The 27,390-nt window shown below is 41.1% G+C and overlaps 1 protein-coding gene across 1 annotated transcript in view; it reads right to left on the minus strand.

The window, feature by feature from the left end:
* The window catches only part of LOC126184669 (speckle targeted PIP5K1A-regulated poly(A) polymerase-like), an 89,736-nt gene that overhangs the window by 22,225 nt on the left and 40,121 nt on the right, over nucleotides 1-27,390 (minus strand). The window contains exons 6-7 of the mRNA XM_049927154.1: nucleotides 13,401-13,627; nucleotides 3,258-3,586 (exon numbers count right to left, since the gene is read on the minus strand). Coding sequence (XP_049783111.1) covers nucleotides 3,264-3,586; nucleotides 13,401-13,627 — 550 coding nt within the window. The 3' untranslated portion in view covers nucleotides 3,258-3,263. The remainder of the gene's footprint in view (nucleotides 1-3,257; nucleotides 3,587-13,400; nucleotides 13,628-27,390) is intronic.

Below are 27,390 nucleotides of genomic sequence, written 5' to 3' on the forward strand. Positions count from 1 at the left end.
ACACACTGTGATGGTTGTGAGAGATAGGTTTGGATGTGGTGAGTTGATGTTAGCCAAGAACACCTTTATGACAACAAAGGTCATATAATTTGGCTACGAGAGCTGAATCTTCCTTCTGCATTATTGCAGAGAGACTTGGAAGAAATGTAGCCAACATGCATGATTGCTGTGGTGGTCAAAAGATGTACAGTTACAGGAAGACTGGGCTCTGGACGGACACGTACCGAGAGAGAAGACCACTGTGTTTGGCATACGGTTCTGGTGCATCACAGCTAGAGCAGCTGTTGGCACCACTGTGACACAACGAACTATTACAAATCTGAAACTTCCTGGCAGATTAAAACTGTGTGCCAGACCGATACTCAAACTCGGGACCTTTGCCTTTCACGGGGCAAGGACGGGGTGCAAGTCGTGCTTGGGTAGCTCAATTGGTAGAGCACTTGCCCGCGAAAGGCAAAGGTCCCGAGTTCGAGTCTCGGTCCGGCACACAGTTTTAATCTGCCAGAAAGTTTCGTATCAGCACACACTCCGCTGTAGAGTGAAAATATCATTCTTATTACAAATCTGTTACTTCCAGGACAGTCTGAGCGTGCATTCCACTGGCCCCCAAACCGCTGCCACCTGCTACTTCAGTGGCATCAAGTGAGAGCTGATTGGAAGGCAGGGTGAAGGTCTGTTGCATTTTCTGATGAAAGCTGGTTCTGCCTCGGTGCCCATGCTCGTCCAGACACCGCTTTTGTAACCCAACATGCTATACAGAGTGTCAGCATGTTGCCTTGGCCTGCTTGATGACCAGATCTGTCTCCAATCGAGCACATGCGGGACATCATTGGACGACAACCTCAATGCCGTCCACAAACAGCATCAACCATACCTGTATCGACCAACCACGTGCAACAGGCATGAAACTCCATCCCACAAACTGACATCCAGCACATGTACAACACAATGAATGCACCTTTTCACGCTTGCATTCAAGATTCTGGCAATTAAACAAGTTATTAATGTACCACCATTTCACATTTATGATGGCTTATCCTGCACTTACATTAGTCTGTTATCTTGCAATGTTAGTCACTTAAATATGTTTGTTACCTAGACAAATGTATTCTTGAAATTTCATTACTCTCCATAATTAGTTTTTGGTATTGCAATTTTTTTCCTTCACTGTATGTGCTCTAATCAAACAATGGAAAAGGCAGGATGGAACATAACACTGTTACACTGTATGTGCTCTCAATCACAACTATCAAGAGGTGACATCTACATTCAAATTTTCACACACAATCACTTAACAATTATTTCTACTAAATCTTAATAGTACTCACTAATCGCTTCATGAAGTATTAATCATTTCCTACTGGATTCTATATATATTGCTATCTTGTGTGTGCCCATGACCATTTCTAAAATACAGCACTCAAACAGTTGGTCAATTCAGTATTCACCGAGGTCTATGGCCTGGTACTTTATTGCATTTTTTATGTATGTAGCCACTCCCCTTTCTCGTATTACAATTATATAATGTGATATCTTACTTGTATCCCTCTAGGTGCACCTCTTCAACTTCTGTGACTTCCAGATGTTCTGCTACGGATTGCACATCTGAAAAATGAATTTAGATTTTTCTTTGTCCAGTGTTGATATGAGAAGCTCATTTTTGTTACTGAATAAGCTTCTTACATCTAGATGGTATAGTCCAGACGTATGATTATTAGTCATTCTGAGTTAGGTATTAAGTTCTGTTTCTCCATTTATTATTGCAACTTTATCTATAGTTATTCAACTACTCTGATTTTCAGAAACATTTACCCTTAAAAAGGTCTATGTATTGTGTCAGAACGGTTTCTTCATTTCACAATGCAATTTAAGCAAACTCACTAGATTCACTTCATAGTACAATAAATTTCTTAGTTAGAATTTTATTTATAAAATCAGTACTCAGTGAATTATAGATGAAACAACTCATTTTATTATCAAGTAGCCTTGCCTCAAATAGTTCCACTTAACATGCGGAAAAGTGAGGGTCATTGTAGAGGTAAAGAAGGTTTGTGCCACCACACATTTTCATTAAAGTTAATGAAAGAAAACCCCTTTTCACAACATATTTTGATACCTTAGGTATTTTTCTACATAGTCTGTGTTCAAATTTAAACATTGGTCATAGAAATCCATAAGCTTTCCAGTGACTTCTGCATACTCTCACTGCCACTAAGTTGTTGAACCAGTCACTAATGGTCCCTTATTTCATTGTCATTTCTAGTACTTTTCTCCCAAGAAAAATCCTTCGATTTGGGAAAAGATTGTCATCACCTGGCAGCCAAGTCTGGGCTATAAGGCAGATTTTCAAAAATTTCTCATCTAAACTGCCAATGAAAATCCTTCAGAACCCAGGCAAACAATCATTTAGGAATAACAATGCCACTGGACAAAAATCGACATCATTTTTTTTGAATGGCACGACTTAGTCTTTGACATGTTTGACAGTAGGCCACTGCATTTGTGGTCTCTCCTCTATGGATAAAATCAACTGAGCAGGATGCCCTCTATATTCCAAAACGTTGTTGCCATAACCCTTCCATTCCTCAAAATTTGTTCAGTTTGTTTTGGTTTTGTCGAGGATCTTAAGTGATGCCATCCCATTGCCTGGTACTTCGTTTCTGGACCTTTACGTGAAAAGCTGATCTCAGCATCAGTAACAAAGTGGTTCAAAAATTCTTCACCGTCCATGTTGTAATGAGAGAGAGAGAGAGAGAGAGAGAGAGAGAGAGAGAGAGAAGTCAGTGCAGCTCCCATTTGTCGTTCATTTTCAAGTTCGTTAGCCATAAGTCGAGGAACAAACCTGGCACGCACATATATTCATTCATCTGCCATTACAAATGGTGCACTATTTTAAAACTGAAGCTTCGTTCATCACATTTTCATCTACTCTGATTATCTGCCTGTAATTTTCAACTGGGCAGACTATTTCTGCATCCAGAGACCATAGCACACTACAAATTGTACACAAACCATACCACACTACAAATTGTACATTCTGTGGGATTGTCATACAATAACACATTTTAAAATTTTACAAATAAACAGTAAATGACATTTCCCTCTCACTGTTAGTGTCATACTGGCACTAACAATAGTTAAGATCTAACACTGTAGTGGGGGTGGGGCAGAAAATTGTGCAGCTCATCATTTCAAAATGTTCTTTACTTTTAGAATGACCTTCCCAGATATCAGGAAAGTAATAAAGAGTAACTCACCTGCCATCAGCGAGACGTCATCTCCCTCTCTGTCAATGCACAAGTTGCGCAGAGTCGACACAGTGCCATGTCACTAACGTTCACGGTCAGGTTTCGACTCAGGTTGAACGGGTCGAGAACCACCATCGCTGCAGATTTCATAGGCACAGTGCATGGCACCGACTGGCGTGGCAAAAACGCTCCATCCAGCGGAGATGCCGCCATCTTCTGCCAGTCGATCTGCTGGAAGCACTGCAGGAAGCCCAGCAATAGTTCACGGACAGATCGCCTGTCGTGGGGATCTGTGATGCGGAACTGTTCGCTGTCGTTGCAAAATGCGGTTTCCCAACCTGGAAATCAAAAGCACATTCTTGTGTTGCATTCATCTTTTAAGTAGGAATGACAGATATCTCTGTCTGCACTCTGTTAATTCACAGTGTGTTGGATGGATACATACGTCTGACACATTCTGTGGCTAATAGCAAGTGGGAATACCGAGTTATCGGTCAGCCATTTAAACTGCGGTATTAGTTGAGTTTCGTCCACAAAATGGCAGCTCTTCAAGCATCACAGCATATTCTGGACTACCTATAACATTTTCCACTTCAGCATGCATTAACAGTATGCGTTCAACGAAGCAGCCACAAAAGTGTACCTTTTCCATCTGCATTTACCGCTGCGTTAGTGAGTAATCCTAGAAGCCTTATCAGATTCAGAGACAGAGCAGCTGCTTTTAGAAAGTGAAAAAATTTCACAGACAGTTCTGAAAGTTTCCAAAATACAGATGTTGCAGCTAGTGAAGGTGACTCCAGTTCAGAAAAATCTAGCTAGTGCAGTGACTGATTCGGAAATACTGACAACAAAGCACTACTGTAGCTCACAGCGCCTAGCCAATTTCTGTACAGGAGGCATGGTGGTGAACAACGTAGAATGAGCTTCACGACTAGTCTCGGCAAACAGTTGCTCGTACCTTCACCACGAGGGCACGAGCAGGACGCTCACCTCGAACACCAAAAGTGACGTGTCTTAAAGCCAGGCATTTTCCAGATCTTCTGCCACCCACAATGAAGAAATGACTGATAAGGTGTGTGTTGTGCACACAGAAAGGCCTTTGGAAAGAGACTTCATACTGGTGTGCAGAACTCCAAGTATCCTTGTGTGTAGCACCTTACTTTAAAATGTTTTGCATTGAAAACAACTTTTAATATCATGAAAATAAATTTTAGTTAACTTCTGCAATATATTTTATTTATTCCCATCCAATATCAATTTAAATTAAAAATGAAGGAAAATTTATGTGAGGAAGAGGTGTGCTCACAAACTACCCATTTAACAGGTTAATTTCCCCTCAATAGCTGTGTCGGTGGATAGAATTCCTAAACTGAACTCCATCTGAACAGGCCTCCGGAAGGCACCATGGTACTGACCAACCGCCTTGTCATCCTTGGCCTATGGGCATCAATGGATGTGGATGTGGATATGGAAAAGCACGTGGTCAGCACAATGCTCTCCCACCCGTTGTCAGATTATGAGGCTGGAGTTGCTTCTTCTCAATCAAGTAGCTCCTCGGAATGAGATTTGCACTCTGCAGCGGAGTGTGCGCTGATATGAAACTGCCTGGCAGATTAAAACTGTGTGCTGGACCGGGACTCAAACTCGGGACCTTTGCCTTTCGCAGGAAAGTGCTCAACCATCTGAGCTATCCGAGCACAACTCACGCCCCACCCTCACAGCTGCACTTCCATCAGTACCTCGTCTCCTACCTTCCAAACTTCACAGAAGCTCTCCTGCAAACCTTGCAGAACTAGCACTCATGGATAAAAGGATACTGAGGAGACATAGCTTAGCCACAGCCTGGGGGATGTTTCCAGAATGCTTGGATAACTCAGATGATCGAGCACTTGCCCGCGAAAGGCAAAGGTTGTGACCGAGTCTCGGTCTGGCACACAGTTTTAATCTGCCAGGAAGTTTCAAGTAGCTCTTCAGTTTGCCTCATAAGGGCTGAGAGGAGCCTGCTTTCCAACAGCACTTAGCAGACCAGACAGTCACTCATCCAAGTGATAGCCGAGCCTGACAGCACTTAACTTCCGTGATATGGTGGGAATTGGTGTTACCACTGTGGCAAGGCCATTGCTAGATTGAATTGCAGGCCGACTATAATTCAAGTTCCAGTTTCAAAATGCTGTAAGAAAGAACTGCCGAGAATGATGTCAAATTTGAATATCGTATTACAAAGAAGGGGGGGGAATGTAATTGGGGGGAGGGAGGGGGATATAACGAAAATTTTCCCAAGAGATGGTGCTGTAAGCATTGCAACATAAATAGGTTTGGCTACAAATGGCAGATGAATTGCAATATGGTGGCTACGATTGAGTTGCACATTACAGTGTCCATGCTTTTCAATGTGCATGACTGTACAAGTAAGGCAGTCAATAGTTGTGGCACAGTTAGTTTAGCCCATCCTCCATGCAAAGATCGTATCATATTAGATGGGAAATATTCCCTTTTAATTGTCTTTAGGCCAAAAACCACATAAAAAGTAAAATGCCATCCATTTCTAATATTCCTGAGGCCAAAAACCACATAAGCGCAATATGACATTGGTTTCTAGTTGTGAGACAGTCGCAAGACATGTTCAATATGCTGACCACCGTTTTTTGCCCCAAGCTGAAATCAAGACAGCACATTCCATGGCAGATCACAGTGTCTCAGGGGATCCGTTCAGAATGTGTTGCGCAGTGTGTGCCTTCAGTTCAGTTATGTTTGTAATCAGAGCACTGAACATAGAATCTTTCCGATAACCCGACAGCCAGTAGTCACCCAGATTAAGATTAGATTATATGGGTAGGTAGACAGTAGGGAAATGACAGCTGATCATTCTAGCATTTCCGAAATGCATCTGCAGCAGTCACTTCACTGACTGTGCAATGTGCAGAGGAACAGTATCTTGCATAAAAATGCTTCTTCACACACATATCCAAACTGTTGAAGTGTTGGAATGGCATTGCTGTGCAGAAAACTCTCATCGCATTTACCACTGACAATACAGATAACATGACCCGCAGGGCTCGCTCCTCAAAAAAATACAACCCTATGATGAACAATGCTGTCAACCCACACCACACAAGTTTCCTTTGGAGAATGAAGTGGTACTGGTTTGTGTGTGAGCAGATTTTCTGTTGTAAATAGTCTTCACGCGTTTACCGCCGGATCACGTTGTGCAAATTCCACAATATTTCCTCAGAGCAACTGTGTGATATCTTCAAGTGGTTCAACCACCTGAAGATGTCAGACAGTTGCTCGGAGGAAATATTGTGGAATTTGCACAATGTGATTCGGCAGCAAACCCGTGAAGACTATTTACAACACATCTGCCGGGAAAGCTTGAAGAGTCACATTAGATTTTCTGTTGCCCATATTCCACAATTGTGTATCTTGACACGATCTTGAAGATGGAAATGGGCTTCATCTATCCACACAATGTTCCATGACCATTCATTGTCCATGTACTAGCTGTCCACAAGGACGAATGGCCACCACCAAATTGTTGCCAAGAAGAAACAGCTGCTACAAGCAGTTCAGCACAGCATGCTAAGATTTCAGTGGCTGCTTCATGACCTGGGGCATCTGGATTATTCTCTCCACCACCACCACCACCACCACCACCACCACCACCACCACCACCACCACCACCTTTTCTGAACTATGCAGACAGGAGATATCCTTGGAACACATTCTTCACACCTGGAACCATCCTGGCCTTGATCACCATTAACTGACTGTCCCCACATACCCTCCACCCTACGGATATCCTCCCCTCTGTCCTAACACCCCCTCTCCCTATACCAAGACGTCCTTTGTGTTATTGTATTGTAAGACGCCATGTATACTGTTTGTATACGTATGCGTATATGTTGTCATTGTTGTCTCTTCTTTCCCTCGTTGATATCAGAGCATGAGAAATGTTTATGTTAATGTTTACCTATTTGTTGTCAACAACACACAACTACACGGCCACGGTATCACCTGATTCTGGAATAGCTAACTTACTATAGTATAAAGATAGTGGGTTTCGATGCTGCGTTATTTGAGTGTGATATTATTCTCCACTTAACCTTTGAGACTAACTACCAGCTACTCTGTATCAGGCCCAAAACTCTACTTTTAATGAGAGCACTTCTGGTCAGTCTGTCACAATATACATAATACGTAAGGCACTACACCACTATAAGAAAATACCACTGTTCATGAAATAACAAAATATACGGATAAACTTCTCTATATTTTTCCTTTTTATTTAATCAAATGCTTTCAAATGTTTATTTTGTGCCCACAAATCATCCACACCTCGATGTAAAGTGTAAATGTTTGCATTAAAAATAGTACACTGTTTCTACTGATAACCCCGTATGAGCTTTTGGGTTACTAGGCTACTTCGATCAACAGGATTTATATTGGATTTTGAAAATGATCTTTCTATCCAAACTTATGCCCTCCACAATGGCTCATCAAATATTCTACCCTTTTGCGATAATTAAGAATTCGCGTAAATTGTATTTTTGCAAGTTTAAAGCAAACCGTCTGTGGTGCGAAAGCAGTCTCGATACCACGACACACTCGCAATGCTTACTAGCCTGTCACAAAATTGACCTGCATACATCTACAACCAATTTCAAGGTCATAATTTGCCCTACACGACTGTGTGCACTTGAACTTCATCCAATCAATTATTTCTGGAATCGTAATCACTGATTCCGAGACTGACCATCCATAAACACACAATTAACACACTTTTTTTCTTTCTAAGAGTAAACGAATGACGTCATGTCATCTACATAGTTATTAAAATATTATTCCAAATGATCTCAAACATTTATCGTCATTATATTTTAACGGTAATCAGAAAAAAATATGATTATCGGAAAGTAACGCATAACAGGTTGCAAATCACACGTAACCAAATGACAGCTTTGTATAGCGTCGGGACTTAATCGTGAAAAGCTATATAAAGAAATCCCCCAAATCTCAATTTTTCCATACCAACTGACAGATACAAATAAGATGTTCATGACCTCTTAGATCAATCCTGACCTATAGTGTTATATCCCCTCTCACCTCCCCCAATTCACCTCTCAGCGTTGCCTTCATTGTGTACTGCTCCTCATTAGCTCCAACACACGTGCAGCACATGCCTAACCCGTGCGTCTGCCAGCCCTTCCTCCCACATTCAAAGCCAGTAAACCACCTGCCTCCCTCTAAGCCACTACATACCCACCCCAATCCTCCTGCTTGCCTCCCACCTCTCCCTGCATCTATCCAGTCCACCCAACAACACGCATCACACCCTAGTCCACAAGCCGTGCATTGTGCATCCAGCCAGAACTAGTAAGAGGCCTCAGGTTGTGTGTGTGTGTGTGTGTGTGTGTGTGTGTGTGTGTGTGTGTGTGTGTGTGTGTGTGTGTGTGTGTTTTTGGGGGAGGGGGCAGGGCTCAGGGCAGGCGGGGCTCTAGCTCAAATTAGTATTTACTCCCAAAGTTAGCAAGTTTTCTATCTTTTTTGTGTTTGCCGGTCGATGTCTAATGCTGCTTCTTTTTGGTGAATGGTCTTCTTTACTTCTACAGTATTTGCACCGAGGTGACAAAAGTCATGGGGTAGTGATATGCACATCTACAGATAGTTGGAGTATCACGTAGACAAGGTATAAAAGGGCAGTGCATTGGCGGAGCTGTCATTTGTACTCAGGTAATGCTATCACAGAAAGAATCTCAGCTCTTGTTGGTCAATACCTCCAATGCACTGCCCATAACCTAGCTTCCCATATAAAGACACAAACATATCCCCATATCCCCACCAGCTGGATTCAGACTCGGTATTGTTGATGCCACCTGTTTATACACCATCGTCACCCGTGCCAGTTACCTTGCCACTATCCACCAGTACCTCTCCCAGTGCCCTACTTATTCCAAACCCACAACCTCATTGCTTATGCACACTTAACTAATTACATTCTCACACACAGCCAATACTCCTTTGAGACTTACAGCCACAGACATCAGCACGGTACCTTCCTATGCCAAAGTGTTTGTGGGTCATCTCGAGGAAACCTTCCTAGCCACCACTTGCCTGATTCACATTCACTAATGGCATCTTTATCAAACAAAAGCGCTGGCAGGTCGATAGACACACAAACAAACACAAACATACACACAAAATTCAAGCTTTCACAACAAACAGTTGCTTCATCAGGAAAGAGGGAAGGAGAGGGAAAGATGAAAGGATGTGGGTTTTAAGGGAGGGTAAGGAGTCATTCCAATCCCGGGAGCGGAAAGACTTACCTTAGGGGGAAAAAAGGACAGGTATACACTCGCACACACACACACACACACACACACACACACACACACATTATATATATATATATATATATATATATATATATATATATATATATATATATATATATATATATATATATATATATCCATCCACACATACACAGACACAAGCAGACATTGCTGTGTCTGCTTGTGTATGGGTGTACGAGTGCAGGTTGTAAACATGTGGTTGACGAGATACGAAAGTCTGAGTCTGCCCATGAGTCATGCTCCAATACCTTAACTGTAAGGTGACTGCTGGAGATAAGTGGGAAATCCGAGTTCAACTCCCAGCCTGGCACAAATGTTCATTATTTTCATTCCATTATATAGCTGACGGTTGTCCATATTCGCAGATGTGAATACATTTTATGGATGTTTCCCATATGGTTTGGCCACCTGCGAACAGTGTATCTGCTATGACTACCAATCCCTTGCCTATTTCACTGGAAGTCTTACTAACACCTTCTAAGACATGCATCACTCACAAACCTAGGCCACAGACAAAGTTCCTGTGCCGTATCCATATGCACCCACCAATCCTTGAACCAATCCTATGAATCAGCTGCACAGGAGCACTCCCCCTCATCACCATGCCCTTCAATAACTTTAAGAGTATCTCTTGCCAGGGCTTCGAGTATTCATCATAGTGCCTGGTAATGAGAAATGCAATATCCAAGATTTGTATTGTATTGTATGTAACTGGGGACCTAGAAACAACCGAGAGGCTTTGTACCCACCATAGCCCTCACTAGTTCACGAGCCCACAACAGGCTACAGCATTCCACTCACCCCACCACCGCCCCACATTGAACCCAGTGTTATCCTACCCAGGATACTTCCCACCCCTTCAAAAATTGTAAAGTTGTATTCCACTACCCATCCAATCTATGAAATATCCTAGCCCACACCCATTCCCATATTCTAGCCATAAGGACCAAATCCTTATGGGAGACCCAGGTGCAAGACCTATCTTATACAGCCCTCCACCACTTTTTCCTCCACTCCCATCACAGGCAAACCCTATCCTATCAGAGGCAGAGCCACCTGTCAAAGCACTCATGTCATATACCAATTTCTGATCAGTATTTTATGTGGGCATGAACATTAACCAACTGACAAACCAAATGAATGGCCATTTCTAAACTGCATCCGAGAACAGAGCTGACCACCCACTGGTAGAACAAGCTGCTGAATGAAACATGCTCTATTTCGACAGCCGCTTTACAACCTACGTTACCTGGATCCTTCCCCCCCAAACAGCAGCTTCACTTAACTATGTACATGGGATTTAGTTCTTGCAACACATCCTTATATCCCACAACCATCCTGCCCTGAATCTCTGTTTGCCACTGCCCCATACCCAACTCTCGTGTTGCCCCAGATCCACAACTTCATTCATTGTACGTTCACACCCTCTACTCCACAGTCCTGCACTACTTCTGCTCTACAGGGGGTGGACAAAAACTCGAAAACAATAAAAACACAACACATTACTATACACAATGTTGTGTAGGAAAATAATTGGCACTCAAAATGGCTTCCATTCACCTCAGAATGCTGAAATACAGGCCATGTATGGTTCTCAAGGGAATCTTATACCATTCTTCCTGCAAAACAGAGGCAAGTTCAGGTAATAACGGCAGATGGATAGCGATCATGCACCGTTCTCTCCTAAGTGGACCACAGACAATAAATAATATTTACACTGACTGTGGTGGCTGGGGAATATGCAACAATCCATCTTTGTCCTCATAAAACCAGTCCTAGCTGGTTGGTTGGTTGGTTTAGGGGAGGGGACAAAACAACGAGGTCATCGGTCCCAAAGGATGGGGAAGAAAAATCAGCCATGCCCTTTCAAAGGAACCATCCCAGAATTTGCCTGAAGCGATTTAGGGAAATCGTGGAAAGCCTAAATCAAGATGGCAGGATGTGGGTTTGAACTTTCCAGTCCTGCACAATGCGACCCGTGGGAATGCGGGCCCTGTCATCTCGGAACACGGTATCGCCACTGGGGAACAAACACCTGATCAGCCAAAATGGTCACAATCCTTGGCAGTAAGGCAACCTTGCAAGGTAACTGTGGGGACCACAGAATACCTCAATGTGCATGCCCAAATCATCACTGAAGCCCCAACATGTTTTACTTTCTGGATGTAAACTTAGCCAGAAATTGCAAACAGTGTGCAACAAGTCTCAACTGATCAAATGACTCTTCTGTTAATCCACAGCACATGTTTTATGTTTTTGGCACCATGTTTTGCTATTACAGGCTTCTGCATCACTAAATGAGTGGTTTTGGAACTCTAGCTCACCCTAAAAATTGCAGCTTATGGAGCTCCCTTTCTAGTGTTTCGGTGCTGACAGGTTCACGAGTGCAACATTCAGTTCTGAAGTGACTTTTGCAGGCATTGTCCTCTTATTTTTCATCTCAATCTATCACACACTTTCATTCACATTGTGACAATGTATGACTTTTCCACTTTCCCTGTACGCACTATAAATCTTCAATACAGTGCTGCTCGCAACACCAAACACATCAGCTATGTTGGTTATGGAACCTACACTACACCAAACAAGAGTTTGCCCACATTTGAATTCACTTAGCTCCAATGTAATGCACTCAAATCTACACAAAACTCTGTTCTGATCACGACTGACACTTTCAATGTATTGACGGTGTTGAACAAGTGCCATTCATGGTCAAATACACGTGCCACCTGTAAGCTCAGCTAGCATCTGTATTTCTGTTCAAGCATGCTTTTCGTGCAATGTTTCCCTATGTATGTCCAACCCCTTAGCTCCTCTTCTCAGCCCACTCCTCCACATCATTCTTATGCTGTGCATCTGCCACCTCTCCCTCTCGGCATTCAACATCAGCGTCAGTCCCTGCCGCCCCCTCCCCAGCCCCCACCACCTCTTCCCCCCCCCACCCCCACCCGCTACAGGGTGTGACGAAACCCCTCACCTGAGTCTTTCTAAGTTGCAGTGTTGGCACAACATAGCCACACATATGTGTATTTTGTTAGTTGTGAAGATGGATGCATCCAAAGCCCGGCAACATCCTGTCTTGCTTACATGCTTAACAACAACTCACCACTTCAACTATACAGTGTAATATATCACACCTCCCCCAGCTGTATCATTGATAAGGATAGAAGCTGAAGTAATTTTGTACCAAGGTTGGGACTAACATGAGTCTCCTGCTTACTAGGCAGATGTGCCCTCCACTACTACAGACTACCCCCCCCCCCCCCCCCTACACCTCAGCACTACTCGATCCCCCCCCCCCCCCTCCCCTCTTAAATCGTCAGTATTGTCGAGGCTCTCCAATAATGGAATTGCACCCCACAATTGTACATAATTTAAGAATGGGAAAATCAAGATGGGCTGAAGTGTGAATTGAAGTTTGTGTTAGAGAGGGCACTGGACTAGGGTAATCCTTGCTGCTGTGCTATTCACAATACCAGGGTGGTGTAGTGGACAGCACATCTGCCTAGTAAGCAGGAAAGAAAGATTCAAATCCCTGGCTTGGTAGAAACTTTAATTCATTACTTCAGCTTCTATCCTTACTGAAAAATAAAGCTGAGACTCAACATGCCTCTAGGAAAATTTAATTCCATCAGATCAATAGATCCCCCAGCTGGACCCTGACACTCTTTGAATAACAGCAACTTTAGTTGCTGATATGTATTTTAATTGAGTCCGTGACCAGGAACCTTACTGTTTTATTGAACTGACCTCACACAAACACTACTGCAAGAATAGGGGAAGTGCGTACATCACTAACCTGCAACCTTGATGCTGTAGTCCGCAGCTTCCTTCATATCCTTTATGGGAGGCAGGATGGGAGGCTTCACCGTCTGTAGGAAGGTGAAGGTGACCATATGAAGAGCATGGGACGTCAGCTCCGGTCTCTGTGAGCTCCTGGCTACCGGCGTCAAGTCTATGCTGTAAACCCAGCGCTTGAGGAACAACAGGAGGGGCCGGATGCGGCTGTCCAGGGACAACACAAATCTGGGAACAGAAATGAAAGCTAGACTATGTCAGAAGACACAGCCATCACTACTGACAAAAGTTGAAAAAGTGAATCAAAAAGTAAAATCCTCACTACCATAGCTCACTAACAGGAAGTCCTCGGGGAAAAGGAAATTTGCAGGCAAAGCATCGTCTCTTGACCACATACCGTATACTTAATTTTAATTTCATATAAACAACACTAATAATACTAATGTAAATTACCTACAGAAGAATGGAACAAGCAGTATAATGCAAGTTGGGGAAGATCAGTTTATGTTCCAGAGAAATGTTGGCACATGTGAGGCAATACTAACTCTATGACTTAAGTATCTTAGAATACAGACTGACAAAAGGCAAACACACATATGTAGATAATGTTAACTGGAATGCCTCTAAAAAAATTCTGAAGTTATAAAGGATAAAAAGCAGGGAGTGAAAGGTTATTTACAACTTGTATATAACTAATTGAAGACATGAAGTCTGTAATGAGTCCGCAATCATTTTTGGCACTTTATTTTCACAAGACTGTCTTAATCACACAGATATTTTACACTTTATTACCGGTTTCGGCATACTGCCATCCTCAGATCTGTTATAAAGATAAATATTGTGTAAGCGACAGGTTCAATAAGTTAACGCTGAATCCAATAAGTCTTAGTGATGTTGTTGTTGTTGTGGTCTTCAGTCTTGAGACTGGTTTGATGCAGCTCTCCATGCTAATCTATCCTGTGCAAGCTCCTTCATCTTCCAGTACCTACTGCAGCCAACATCCTTCTGAATATGCTTAGTGTATTCATCTCTTGGTCTTCCTCTATGATTTTTACCCTCCACGCTGCCCTCCAATGCTAAATTTGTGATCCCTTGATGCCTCAGGACATGTCCTATCAACCGATCCGTTCTTCTAGTCAAGTTGTGCCACAAACTTCTATCTATCTATATCCGAATCCCGCTCCAGCTACTGCCGGGTCTGGGTGCTGACGAGTCCTCTCCATTTGGCTCGGTCCTCCCACCACTTTTCTTCCTCCACTTGCTGCCAGGTCACACCTCTCCTTTCAACAGATATTCTCACTCCCATTTTCCACCGTGTTCTTGGGCGCCCTCTAGGTCGTTTCCCATCCATCTTTAGTTCTTCCATAATTTTGGGGAGTCTCTGCCCATGCATCCTCTTAACATGCCCATACCATCTTAATCTCTTTCTTTCAATTTCTTCTCTCATACTTTCTTGTTTGAGGTCCTTTCTAATCTCTACATTCCTTACTCTGTCCATTCTTGTTTTTCCCTTAACTGCTCTGAGAAATTTCATTTCCCCTGCTTGCAGTCTGCTCCAGTCCCTTTCTTTCATTGTCCATGTTTCTCCACCATAGGTGACAATAGGGAAGTAATAATTCTTATACATCAGGAGTTTTGCTCTTTCTGAAACTTCATTATTCCAAATCAGATGTTTTATTGTTTGGTAGAAATTGCCTCCCTTCTGTGACCTCCTATTAATTTCGTTAGTTATCCTTCCATCCCTAGATATTTCACTCCCTAAATAAGTGAAACTTTCTACCACTTTGAGGGGTTCTCCATTCAAGGTAATATTTCCATTGATACCTTTCTCTCTTCCAAATACCATTACTTCACTCTTATCTTTATTTATTCTTAATCCATACCTTTTCATTATTTCCTTCCACGCATCAAGCTGTAACTGTACATCTACCTCTTTATCACCCCATATTACCATATCATCTGCAAAAATCATCTTTTTGTCTTTTTCTTTTACTATATCTTTAACTGCCCTATTCATTCCTTCCATCACAACATTAAAAAGCGCAGGAGATAGAATACTTCCTTGCTTAAGTCCTTGTCTTATTTCGAAGTATTCAGTGTTCCCCAATGGTGTTCTAATCCTACAATTGTGGCCTCTGTACATTGTCTTTATAACATTAATGTATCCATCTTCTATATCTATCTTCTTCAGTTCTTCCCAGAGTCTTTCCCTGTCAACTGAGTCATATGCCTTTTCTATGTCTATAAAAACCATTATCACCCTTTTGTTATACTCCCAACTTTTTTCCATCAGTTGACGGATAGAAAATATCAGGTCGATTGTGCTCCTTCCTTTCCTAAACCCATGCTGTTCTTCACTCAGCTCCTTTTCTATCTTTTCACTTATTCGATTTAATAAAATTCTTTCAAAAATCTTGGCTGTATGACTCATGAGGGTTATTCCTCTGTAGTTTTTACAAAGTCTTTTATTGCCTTTCTTGAAAATGGGAACAATGTCTCCTGTTCTCCAGTCGCCAGGTATTTTACTATTTCTCCACACGCTTGATAGTACTCTATATAGCCACTGTATTCCCACTGGACCTGCTGCTCTTATCATGTCCACTGATACTTCATCAGGTCCTGGGGCTTTCCCCCCATTCATCTTCTTCACAGCTTTTTCCATTTCTTCCTGTGTAATTTGTCCTAATTCTGCTTCCCAACTTCTCTCAATTTCTCCATTATTTGTTGTTTCCTCATGTACCTGGTCCTCAGCGTTTAACAGCTTCTTAAAATGTTCTTTCCAGAGATCTTTTATATTCCCTGGATCTTCAATAATGGTACCGTCCTCTGTTTCCATCTTTACTGGTACTTCAGAAGCCTTCCTTTTATTTTTCATCATTTTATAGAACATTTTCTTATTGCTCTTCACATCTTCTTCAAGTTTTTTTGTAAACTCTTCCCATGCCTTTTTCTTTGCTGTTTCCACTATTTCTTTGCACTTCTTCTTTTCCTCTATATATCTTTTATGGTCTTCGTCATTTTTAGTTTTCCACCATTTTCTCCATGCTCCATTTTTTCTTCTAACTGCTTGGATTGTGGTATCATCCCACCAACTTGTCTGTTTTATTTTTTCCTTTCCAGATGTTCTGCCACATACTTTTTGTGCTGCTTCGACTAAAGTGTCTTTGAATAAGCTCCATTCTTTTTCTACATCGCAGAAAACTTCTTTTGGAAATTTTTGTGTTATTAATTCTCTGTACTTCTCAGCACATTCACTCTCCTTCAATTTCCAATCCCGTATCCTCGTCACTTTCTTCTGTTTTCTATTTTTCACACACTGAATCATTTTCCATTGTCCCACCAGTAATCTATGGTCTCCATCAGCACTCACACTTGGAATTACCTTCACATTTGTTACTTTCTCTCCCCATTCCCTATCTACTAGAATATAATCAATTACACTCTTCGTTCTTCCATCCCAACTGTATCTGGTGATAACATGACTTTCTCTCTTCATAAACCAGCTGTTTGCTATTTTCATTCCATTTCTCTGGCACAAATCCAGGAGTCTTTCCCCTTCTTCATTTCTACCTCCATATCCAAAACATCCCAATACTTGCTCAAATCCCTTTCTGTCTTTGCCTACCTGTGCATTAAAATCTCCCATCACTATATTAGCACTCTCTATATGGTTTTCTAACACATTTTCAAAGTCCATCTTCTCTTCTTCGCTACATCCCACTTGGGGTGCATAAATCTGGATTACTTTTAGTGTTTCTTTTTGGAATCTCAGGTTTAAGATTATGATCCTGTCTGATATATATCTCACATTTTCAATACAGCTTTGTACATTCTTATTCACCATCACTGCCACACCATTTCTTCCAGACCTGTTATTCCCACTCCAGTACAGTTTTCCTCCTCCTCTCAAATTTTTCTCACCTTTTCCCTTCCACTTTGTTTCGCTTAATCCCAATATATCTAACTTCCTCTCTGTCAGTACATCTGTCATTTCTTCCATTTTTCCATTGAGGGTTAATATATTAAGGGTGCCAATATTTAGGTTATTTTTTAGTCCAGTTGGTTTCTTCTTCTTGTACTGATGAGTAACATCAGGTCTCCCGTCATTTGCACCAGTACTTGAAGAAGCAGTGGGGTCAAATCCTGAGTGGTTCGTTCCGAGGCTCGTCTGTGTTTTGAAAGCAATATATGAACACTTTCCTACTGGCTTGCTAGGCCTAACGCAAGGAAGGATTTTCTGTTGGGGTTGTCTCCCTTAGCCTTTGGAGTTTCTCCTCCACCACAAGGCAGTGGTTCCCTTCTCATTTAATCCCCAGAAAGGAGGGTTGCCTCATCTGCCAGCTACGCCGTTCCGAAGTCTTCCTACTCCGCCGTTGCTGCCATTAAGGTCTTCACCCGTAACCCTGGGCATGGGTTCCGTGTTATACCCCACGAGATTGGGTCCCTGCCTGAACTCAGCCATCCTAGCACTCCGGCCTACTGAAGTGTAGGATGCCCACCCCCGCGACGTGGACGCGCCAGACAGGAATTACCCCAGTGGAGGAATAGGGAAGGGCACCCTACCTCCCTGGAGCCAGGTTAATGATTGTGTATGGTGCCCAATCCTATTCAATACCTCCTCATTAGTTATGTGATCTATCCATCTAATCTTCAACATTCTTCTGTAGCACCACATTTCGAAAGCTTCTATTCTCTTCTTGTCCAAACTATTTATCATCCATGTTTCACTTCCATACATGGCTACACTCCATACAAATACTTTCAGAAACGACTTCCTGACACTTAAATCTATACTCGATGTTAACAATTTTTCTCTTCTTCAGTAACGCTTTCCTTGCCATTGCCAGTCTACAATTTATATCCTCTCTACTTCGACCATCATCAGTTATTTTGCTCCCCAAATAGCGAAACTCCTTTACTACTCATTTTCTAATGAAATTCCCTCAGCATCACCCGACTTAATTCGACTACATTCCATTATCCTCGTTTTGCTTTTGTTGATGTTCATCTTATATCCTCCTTTCAAGACACTGTCCATTCCGTTCAACTGCTCTTCCAAGTCCTTTGCTGTCTCTGACAGAATTACAATGTCATTGGCGAACCTCAACGTTTTAATTTCTTCTCCATGGATTTCAATACCTACTCTGAACTTTTCTTTGGTTTCCTTTACTACTTCCTCAATATACAGATTGAATAACATCGGGGAGAGGCTACAACCCTGTCTCACTCCCTTCCCAACCACTGCTTCCCTTTCATGCCCCTCGACTCTTATAACTGCCATCTGGTTTCTGTACAAATTGTAAATAGCATTTCGCTCCATGTATTTTACTCCTGCCACCTTTAGAATTTGAAAGGGAGTATTCCAGTCAACATTGTCAAAAGCTTTCTCTAAGTCTACAAATGCTAGAAACGTAGGTTTGCCTTTCCTTAATCTTTCTTCTAAGATAAGTCTTAAGGTCAATATTGCCTCACGTGTTCCAACATTTCTACGGAATCCAAACTGATCTTCCCCAAAGTCGGCTTCATCAGTTTTTCCATTCGCCTGTATATAATTTGTGTTAGTATTTTGCAGCTGTGACTTATTAAACTGATAGTTTGGTAATTTTCACATCTGTCAACACCTGCTTTCTTTGGAATTGGAATTATTATATTCTTCTTGAAGTCTGAGGGTATTTTGTCTGTCTCGTACATCTTGCTCACCAGATGGTAGAGTTTTGTCAGGAATGGCTCTCCCAAGGCCGTCAGTAGTTCTAATGGAATGTTGTCTACTCCCGGGGCCTTGTTTCGACTCAGGTCTTTCAGTGCTCTGTCAAACTCTTCACGCGAAATCATATCTCCCATTTCATCTTCATCTACATCCTCTTCCATTTCCATAATATTGTCCTCAAGTACATCGCCCTTATATAGACCCTCTATATACTCCTTCCACCTTTCTGCTTTCCCCTCTTTGCTTAGAACTGGGTTTCCATCTGAGCTCTTGATGTTCATACAAGTGGCTCTCTTTCCTCCAAAGGTCTCTTTAATTTTCCTGTAGGCTGTATCTATCTTACCCCTAGTGAGATAAGCCTCTACATCCTTACATTTGTCCTCTAGCCGTCCCTGCTTAGCCATTTTGCACTTCCTGTCGATCTCATTTTTGAGACGTTTGTATTCCTTTTTGCCTGCTTCATTTACTGCATTTTTATATTTTCTCCTTTCATCAATTAAATTCAATATTTCTTCTGTCACCCAAGGATTTCTACTAGTCCTTGTCTTTTTACCTACTTGATCCTCTCCTACCTTCACTACTTCATCCCTCAGAGCTACTCATTCGTCTTCTACTGTATTTCTTTCCCCCCTTCCTGTCAATTGTTCCCTTATGCTGTCCCTGAAACTCTGTACAACCTCTGGTTTAGTCAGTTTATCCAGGTCCCATCTCCTTAAATTCCCACCTTTTTGCAATTTCTTCAGTTTTAATCTACAGTTCATAACCAATAGATTGTGGTCAGAGTCCACATCTGCCCCTGGAAATGTCCTACAATTTAAAACCTGGTTCCTAAATCTCTGTCTTACCATTATATAATCTATCTGATATCTTTTAGTATCCCCAGGATTCTTCCATGTATACAACCTTCTTTTAGGATTCTTGAACTAAGTGTTAGCTATGATTAAGTTGTGCTCTGTGCAAAATTCTACCAGATGGCTTCCTCTTTCATTTCTCTCCCCCAATCCATATTCACCCACTATGTTTCCTTCTCTCCCTTTTCCTACTCTCGAATTCCAGTCACCCATGACTATTAAATTTTTGTCTCCCTTCACTACCTGAATAATTTCTTTTATCTCATCATACATTTCATCAATTTCTTCATCATCTGCAGAGCTAGTTGGCACATAAACTTGTACTACTGTAGTAGTAGGCATGGGCTTCGTGTCTATCTTGGCCACTATAATACGGCCACTATGCTGTTTGTAGTAGCTTATCTGCACTCCTATTTTTTTATTCATTATTAAACCTACTCCTGCATTACCCCTATTTGATTTTGTATTTATAGCCCTGTATTCACCTGACCAGAAGTCAGGTTCTTCCTGCCACCAAACTTCACTAATTCCCACTATATCTAACTTTAACCCATCCATTTCCCTTTTTAAATTTTCTAACCTACCTGCCCGATTAAGGGATCTGACATTCCACGCTCCGATCCGTAGAACGCCAGTTTTCTTTCTCCTGATAACGACGTCCTCTTGAGTAGTCCCCACCCGGAGATCCAAATGGGGGACTATTTTACCTCCAGAATATTTTACCTAAGGGGACGCCATCATCATTTAACCATACAGTAAAGCTGCATGCCCTCGGGAAAAATTACGGCTGTAGTTTCCCCTTGCTTTCAACTGTTTCCAGTACCACAACAGCAAGACTGTTTTGGTTAATGTTACAAGGCCAGATCAGTCAATCATCCAGACTGTTGCCCCTGCAACTACTGAAAAGGCTGCTGCCCCTCTTCAGGAACCACACATTTGTCTGGCCTCTCAACAGATACCCCTCCGTTGTGGTTGCACCTACGGTACGGCTGTCTGTATCGTTGAGGCACGCAAGCCTCCCCATCATCAGCAAGGTCCATGGTTCATGGGGGGATCTTGGTGATACATAAATATAAAAAATTATAAAATGTTTATAGCCACTTATGGGAGCCGTACACATGATTAAAATATTCTGATGTAAATCATCGTCAAGTTAAACATGTGAGTACATGGTACGTGCTGGTAATAATCGGAATGTGTCTGGTATTTATACAGGAGACTAATACCAGCAGAGGGAACTTTAGCTAAAGCACTTATTAAACCAGTGTCACAAATGTGATGATTAAATTGTGGCATGTACAGTCATTAGTTAAAATTTTTTTAACTACTACCCATAGCAAAATGAGCATCTGACAATAAAACTTAACTGATGTGAAATTGGATTCATACTTAAAATACCACAAAAAGTACAAATACTAATATAATACAGCCACAAGCTTGACTAGGTAAAACATAAAACCCGTATAAGCTGATATAAAATGTGTAACAATAAAATAAAATACCTAATTTTTTTTACTTGTAACATATAGTTACTATTTTATTAATTGTATTACAATTGTGTTTATGGTAACTGATCTTTCAGGCTGGAAAATTTTTTAGATATTTTATTTTATTATTACACTGTTTATATTCACTTATGCAGGTTGTATGTTATACCTAGTCAAGCTAGTGGCTGTATTATATTGGTATTTATGCTTTTTATGGTATTTTAAGTATGAATGTTTAAAAAAAAATTAACTAATGACTGTGCATGCCACAATTTAATCATCACATTGGCAACACTGCTATAATATGTGCTCTAGCTAAAGTGCCCTCGGCTGGCATTAGTCTCTTGTATAAATACCAGATGCAATCTGATTATTACCAGCACATACCATGTACTCACATGTTTAACTTGACGATGATTTACATCAGAATATTTTTATCATGTGTATGGCTGCCATAAGTGGCTATAAACATTTTATAATCTTTTATATTTATATATCACTGAGACTTTTTAGATTTAGTGTTTACTTATTGAACCTGTCGCTTACACAATATTTATCTTTGTAACAGATCTGAGGATGACACTAAGCCGAAACTGGTAATAAAGTGTACGAAATCTGACCAAGATCTGTGTGAAAATAAACTTGTATATAAGCCAGACGGCAGTTATAAGATGCAAAGGACATGAGAGGTAGGCAAGAGTTGAATAGGGAGGGAGAAACTTTAGGGGCCTACCCGCCCTCTACCCTTTCCCCCATCCCCCATCCCCTGTATTCAATTTGTACATGCAACATTCTGCGAGCAACTGATTGTGAAAGTTCATATGTGGCATGAAAATCCATGCCTGAGACATTCCCAATATTTTAGCAGATGTTTGGGTCCAAGAGCCTCTGAAAATTTCAAGTTCTGAGACAAGATGTTCCAGGAGGCTCTCAACAGACAGGAATACTAAGAACTGTACTGCTCAAAAAGGAGTATATAGAACTATTTTTATTTACAATTCTCTCGTGGCTGTCATGACAGTTTGAAATGTACATAGCAAAAAAACCATTACTTTAACACAGTTTTCCATTTTAAATGACACCATAATCATATTACTACCACATTTTGCACTGCGATTTAAAAGCAACCCACAATTTGGTCTTCTTGGGGCAAAAGGACTTAAGTCTAGAAATAGCAGATAATAATATGACACACTTACAGAAAGCAGTGACTTTAGTAATGCCTGGCATTTTCTGGGTGGGAGAAAGTGATCTTACATAATTTCTTAAAATTTAAAAAGTTCTTTCTCAAAAATCTTAAGAGTGTGTGCATGCGTGCATGATATATGTTCATTAAAACATGATGACTAGATTAGTTGACAGTGCAACCATCCTCAGATCTGTTCACAGGCACAAAAAAGGTCGCCTTAAGGAAAAGAAATTTATTTCACAGAAGATCTGTTCACAGGCACAAAAAAGTCACCTTAGGGAAAATAAATTTATTTCACAGAATAATATTCAAGCTTAAAATGTTTGAAGAGAAACACAAATACAGAAGTAATAATCTCCCATTCATGTTAAAAATGTCAGCAGATAATGTGCGGAATGAGTATGATTTTTTTTATATATATAAATATGACTGAACTACAAGCAACTATACAGTGTTACACCTGTAGGAATAAACAAATGCATAGTAAACAGTAACATAAAATCTGAAGTTAAAAGCTGTGGTATTATTCAAAAGGAAGAACATACCATGGAGAATAGAATCAAAGTCAAATCTAAGACACAATAAGGTCATCATTACACAATATAACTTGTCAACAGCAAAACAAAATATTTGTGTGTCTAGAAGAACTAACTTCATATTTATATTAAAAACAGAGATTCCATGACTTACCAAACGGGAAAGCGCTGGTAGATAGGCACAATAAAAAACACACAAACACACACACAAAATTTCGAGCTTTCACAACCCCGGTTGCTTCGTCAGGAAAGATGGAAGGAGAGGGAAAGATGAAAGGATGTGGGTTTTAAGGGAGAGGGTAAGGAGTCATTCCAGTCCCGGGAGCGGAAAGACTTACCCTACACACACACACACACACACACACACACACACACACACACACACACACAAGACAAAGAGTTTGGGCAGAGATGTCAGTCGAGGCGGAAGTGCAGAGGCAAAGATGTTGTTGAATGACAGGTGAGGTATGAGTGGCGGCAACTTGAAATTAGCAGAGATTGAGGCCTGGTGGATAACGGGAAGAGAGGATATACTGCAAGGCAAGTTCCCATCTCCGGAGTTCGGATAGGTTGGGGTTAGTGGGAAGTATCCAGATAACCCGGACGGTGTAACACTGTACCAAGAAGTGCTGGGCGTGCACCAAGGCATGTTTAGCCACAGGGTGATCCTCATTGTCAACAAACACTGTCTGCCTGTGTCCATTCATGCGAATGGACAGTTTGTTGCTGGTCATTCCCACATAGAAAGCGTCACAGTGTAGGCAGGTCAGTTGGTAAATCACGTGGGTGCCTTCACACGTGGCTCTGCCTTTGATCGTGTACAACTTCCGGGTTACAGGACTGGAGTAGGTGGTGGTGGGAGGGTGCATGGGACAGGTTTTACACCGGGGGCGGTCACAAGGGTAGGAGCCACAGGGTAGGGAAGGTGGTTTGGGGATTTCATAGGGATGAACCAAGAGGTTACGAAGGTTAGGTGGATGGCGGAAAGACACTCTTGGTGGAGTGGGGAGGATATCATGAAGGATGGATCTGATTTTGGGGCACGATTTGAGGAAGTCGTATCCCTGCTGGAGAGCCACATTCAGAGTCTGATCCAGACATTCGTAGCCATAACATAACTGAAAGCTGCGTGCACTTGTGCATGTGAACTCAAAAGTTGACAGATGGTGTGCAAGCACAAGCAAATGTATACAGTTACATAGATCAACATATAAAAAAGAATAAAAGGTAAAACTTAAAACTATGTGTGGAAACAACAATGTAATAATTAAAAATACTTGAGAAGGAAATCCCAATTATACAGAAATCAGAGGCCAGTGTCCGTATTAGTTACAAGAAAATTACAAGTAGAACATGAAACCGCAATGAGGCCCACTGCTGCAATGTAAGAAAAGATTTAAAAATCATTATACTGTCAACATATCATATATCACAACATTAAATTAAAATGTATGGCGAGAAGACCTCTGATGCAGATGGGGCGCCACCTCGTGACGAGAAGGCAACCTGACTTTTAGTCAAATGCGAAAGCGCAGCTAGATGGCGGAAAGCAGCACTAGAAGCAAACAGTCCTGGGGCCAAAATGTTGCAATCTATTTTCATAATAATGAGCCAAAAAATTCTATATCAGTTTGCCAAAAATACTAGAGAATTTTGTTTTGGCTGGCACAAGTGCATGCAGCATTTACTTATGTTATGGCTATGAATGGGTAACAGTCAAGCTAGTCCTACCGTCTATTGGACACAGAAACAGTTTATTTTGCTGTAAAAATGTTACGTGGTTTAACAATGACCTTTTTATGTTTTACATTTGAATATTATTTCATTACCCAGAGCATGTTCTTTCTCTTTAATACTGTCACAGATTTTAACATCAGATTTTATGTTTCATTGTTTACTATGTATTTGTTTGATTCATTTATTTTTACAGGCTTAGAACCTGTCTTATTTTTGTTGTGCTGTCACAACCAAAATATTTCAATGATCTTGGCTTTTATACCAGTGCCAGTTACTGCACAATACGACCATTCCTGGTACATCCAATTTCTTTTTCAACTTGTGTCAATATGAGCATCATGTGTAAAATGTTTTACCTTCAGTGTAATACTGTAAAGTTGCACGTAGTTCATTTTGATATAATATTTATATATTATGCTCATTCTGTGAGTTGTATGTTGGAATTTTTACCACAAGTGATAGGTTATCACATTTGTATGTGTGTGTTCCTTCAAAAACTCTAAGTTTAAAGATTATTCTGCCAAAAAGAAATTTTGCCTAATGTGACCTTTTTTTATGCTTGTTCACAGACCTGAGGAGGTTGCATTGACAACTGCAACTAGTCTAATCAATGTGTTTTAATTTGTGTACACATACGTGATCTAGACAAATTAAAAATATTTTCAGAACAGATTTTTTTTTAATTTTAAGACAAGAAAAAGGGTATAAGACTGTTTTTGAATTATGCTACAGAATGAAGAACAAATTGTGCCAATTCAGAGTCAAGGGGTCAACTCAACCTAACACCCCAATTTACTTATATCTGTAGAACTCTGTCTCCTGTTTTGTGATAACACTAAATGAGTTTCCCTTCTTTGAACTTTTTTGATGGCCTATGTCAGTCCTATCTGATGCAGATCCCACACCTCACAGTAATACTCCAGAAGAGGGTTGACAATCGTGGTGTAAGCTCTCTCTCTCTTTTTCACCTAATAATGTTATGGTGAGGGTAAAAATTTTAGAGGGAGACCAAGAGATGAATACACCAAGCAGATTCAGAAAGATGTAGGATGCAGTAGGTACTGGGAGATGAAGTTTGCACAGGATAGAGCAGCATGGAGAGCTGCATCAAACCAGTCTCAGGACTGAAGACAACAACAACAATGTTATGGTGTCCACATCATACACGTGCAAACAAGAAGAGAACAGAACATTGATAATGTTTCTTCTGACTACTTTATTTTTGGAATGTAGATCATGGTGAGTGACTGATGTGTAGCAAAGCTCAAGGTCTAGATTTGGTGAAAGGTGTGCGAGTACGAAAAGATTAGTAGTTGTTACAGACTGATCTGTAGTGTAGTGCAAGGTCTAGGTAAGGTTTGAAGACATCTGTTTGGCTTGGATGAACTGAGTCATTTGATACTGCTCCACTGTCCCACAACCAAATATTTTTCTGGAAAAGGACCACGTTTGAAGTGATAAATGATTAGAAGAAAGTGTCAAATGCATCATAAAATACACTGCCACAGAGACAGCACCATGGAAACTGCTTAGCCAAGCACCATCCAGGCTCCTGGTCGAAGTGCTTACAAGACCCAAAATGGTCTAAGAGACTCCTGCCAATTAGTGGTTGTGCCTCAGCATCGCATCAATTCAAATCTGCTCATTAGTCTGCAACTGTCAAGCCTAAAACAATGTGATAATGCTGTCCCGATGCCTGTAAAAGCCTCAACTACCTCCTGCCTACTTTTTGTTCCCGCAATGAAAATGCCGAGTCAGTCGCAATTGTAATGATACGAAAGTATTTTTGCCACACTTTTGCTCCACCATTAGACTAACATTTGAAAGTTAGCTCGCTCAAAAATTTTGTTATAATTGAGAGATCTGCATACTGAAGTGAAAATAAAAACTGCATTTATTGTTGTAAAAGAGAATGTATACCGTTTCTCCGCATGTTAGTGTGTGTTGCCAAGTTTTTGGAGCGACAAGGAGTTGTCATAGAATTCTGCAGTGTGTGCAACAAGTCTGTGCAGTGCACAACTGCCACAGAGTCCCCAGCACTCTGGCCAACTTGTCTCTGAAATGTGTAGGTTCCACAACAACATTTACAATTCTACAAACAAGTTACTACAAACATTTTTGTTTTAGATGATTATTTGTTAGGACTGGGCCAGTAAGATTTCTACAAACTACAGACAGATTACCAAATTAGTCTAGTTTACACAGAAGTCTTCTAAAGTGCTTTGAAATTCGGCCACACATTTTCTTGACAATGACAAAATTTTACAATGAAACGCAGAGGACTGCCATACAGTATGAGGAAACTGAAATAGCTTAATACCACAGCAGATTATGATCGAACTGGCAGTAACTATAATGTGCAGGTACTGAGGTTTTTTCTTGCGGAGAAGCTGATTCTCCACAACTCCAAGTCATCATCATTAGCACGACATGTTGCAGCACTTCACTTCATAGTGTTGCAAATTCTGATTACTGGGAAATAAA

This window comes from Schistocerca cancellata, chromosome 4 (genome assembly GCF_023864275.1).
Source record: "Schistocerca cancellata isolate TAMUIC-IGC-003103 chromosome 4, iqSchCanc2.1, whole genome shotgun sequence".
NCBI classification, from domain to species: domain Eukaryota; kingdom Metazoa; phylum Arthropoda; class Insecta; order Orthoptera; family Acrididae; genus Schistocerca; species Schistocerca cancellata.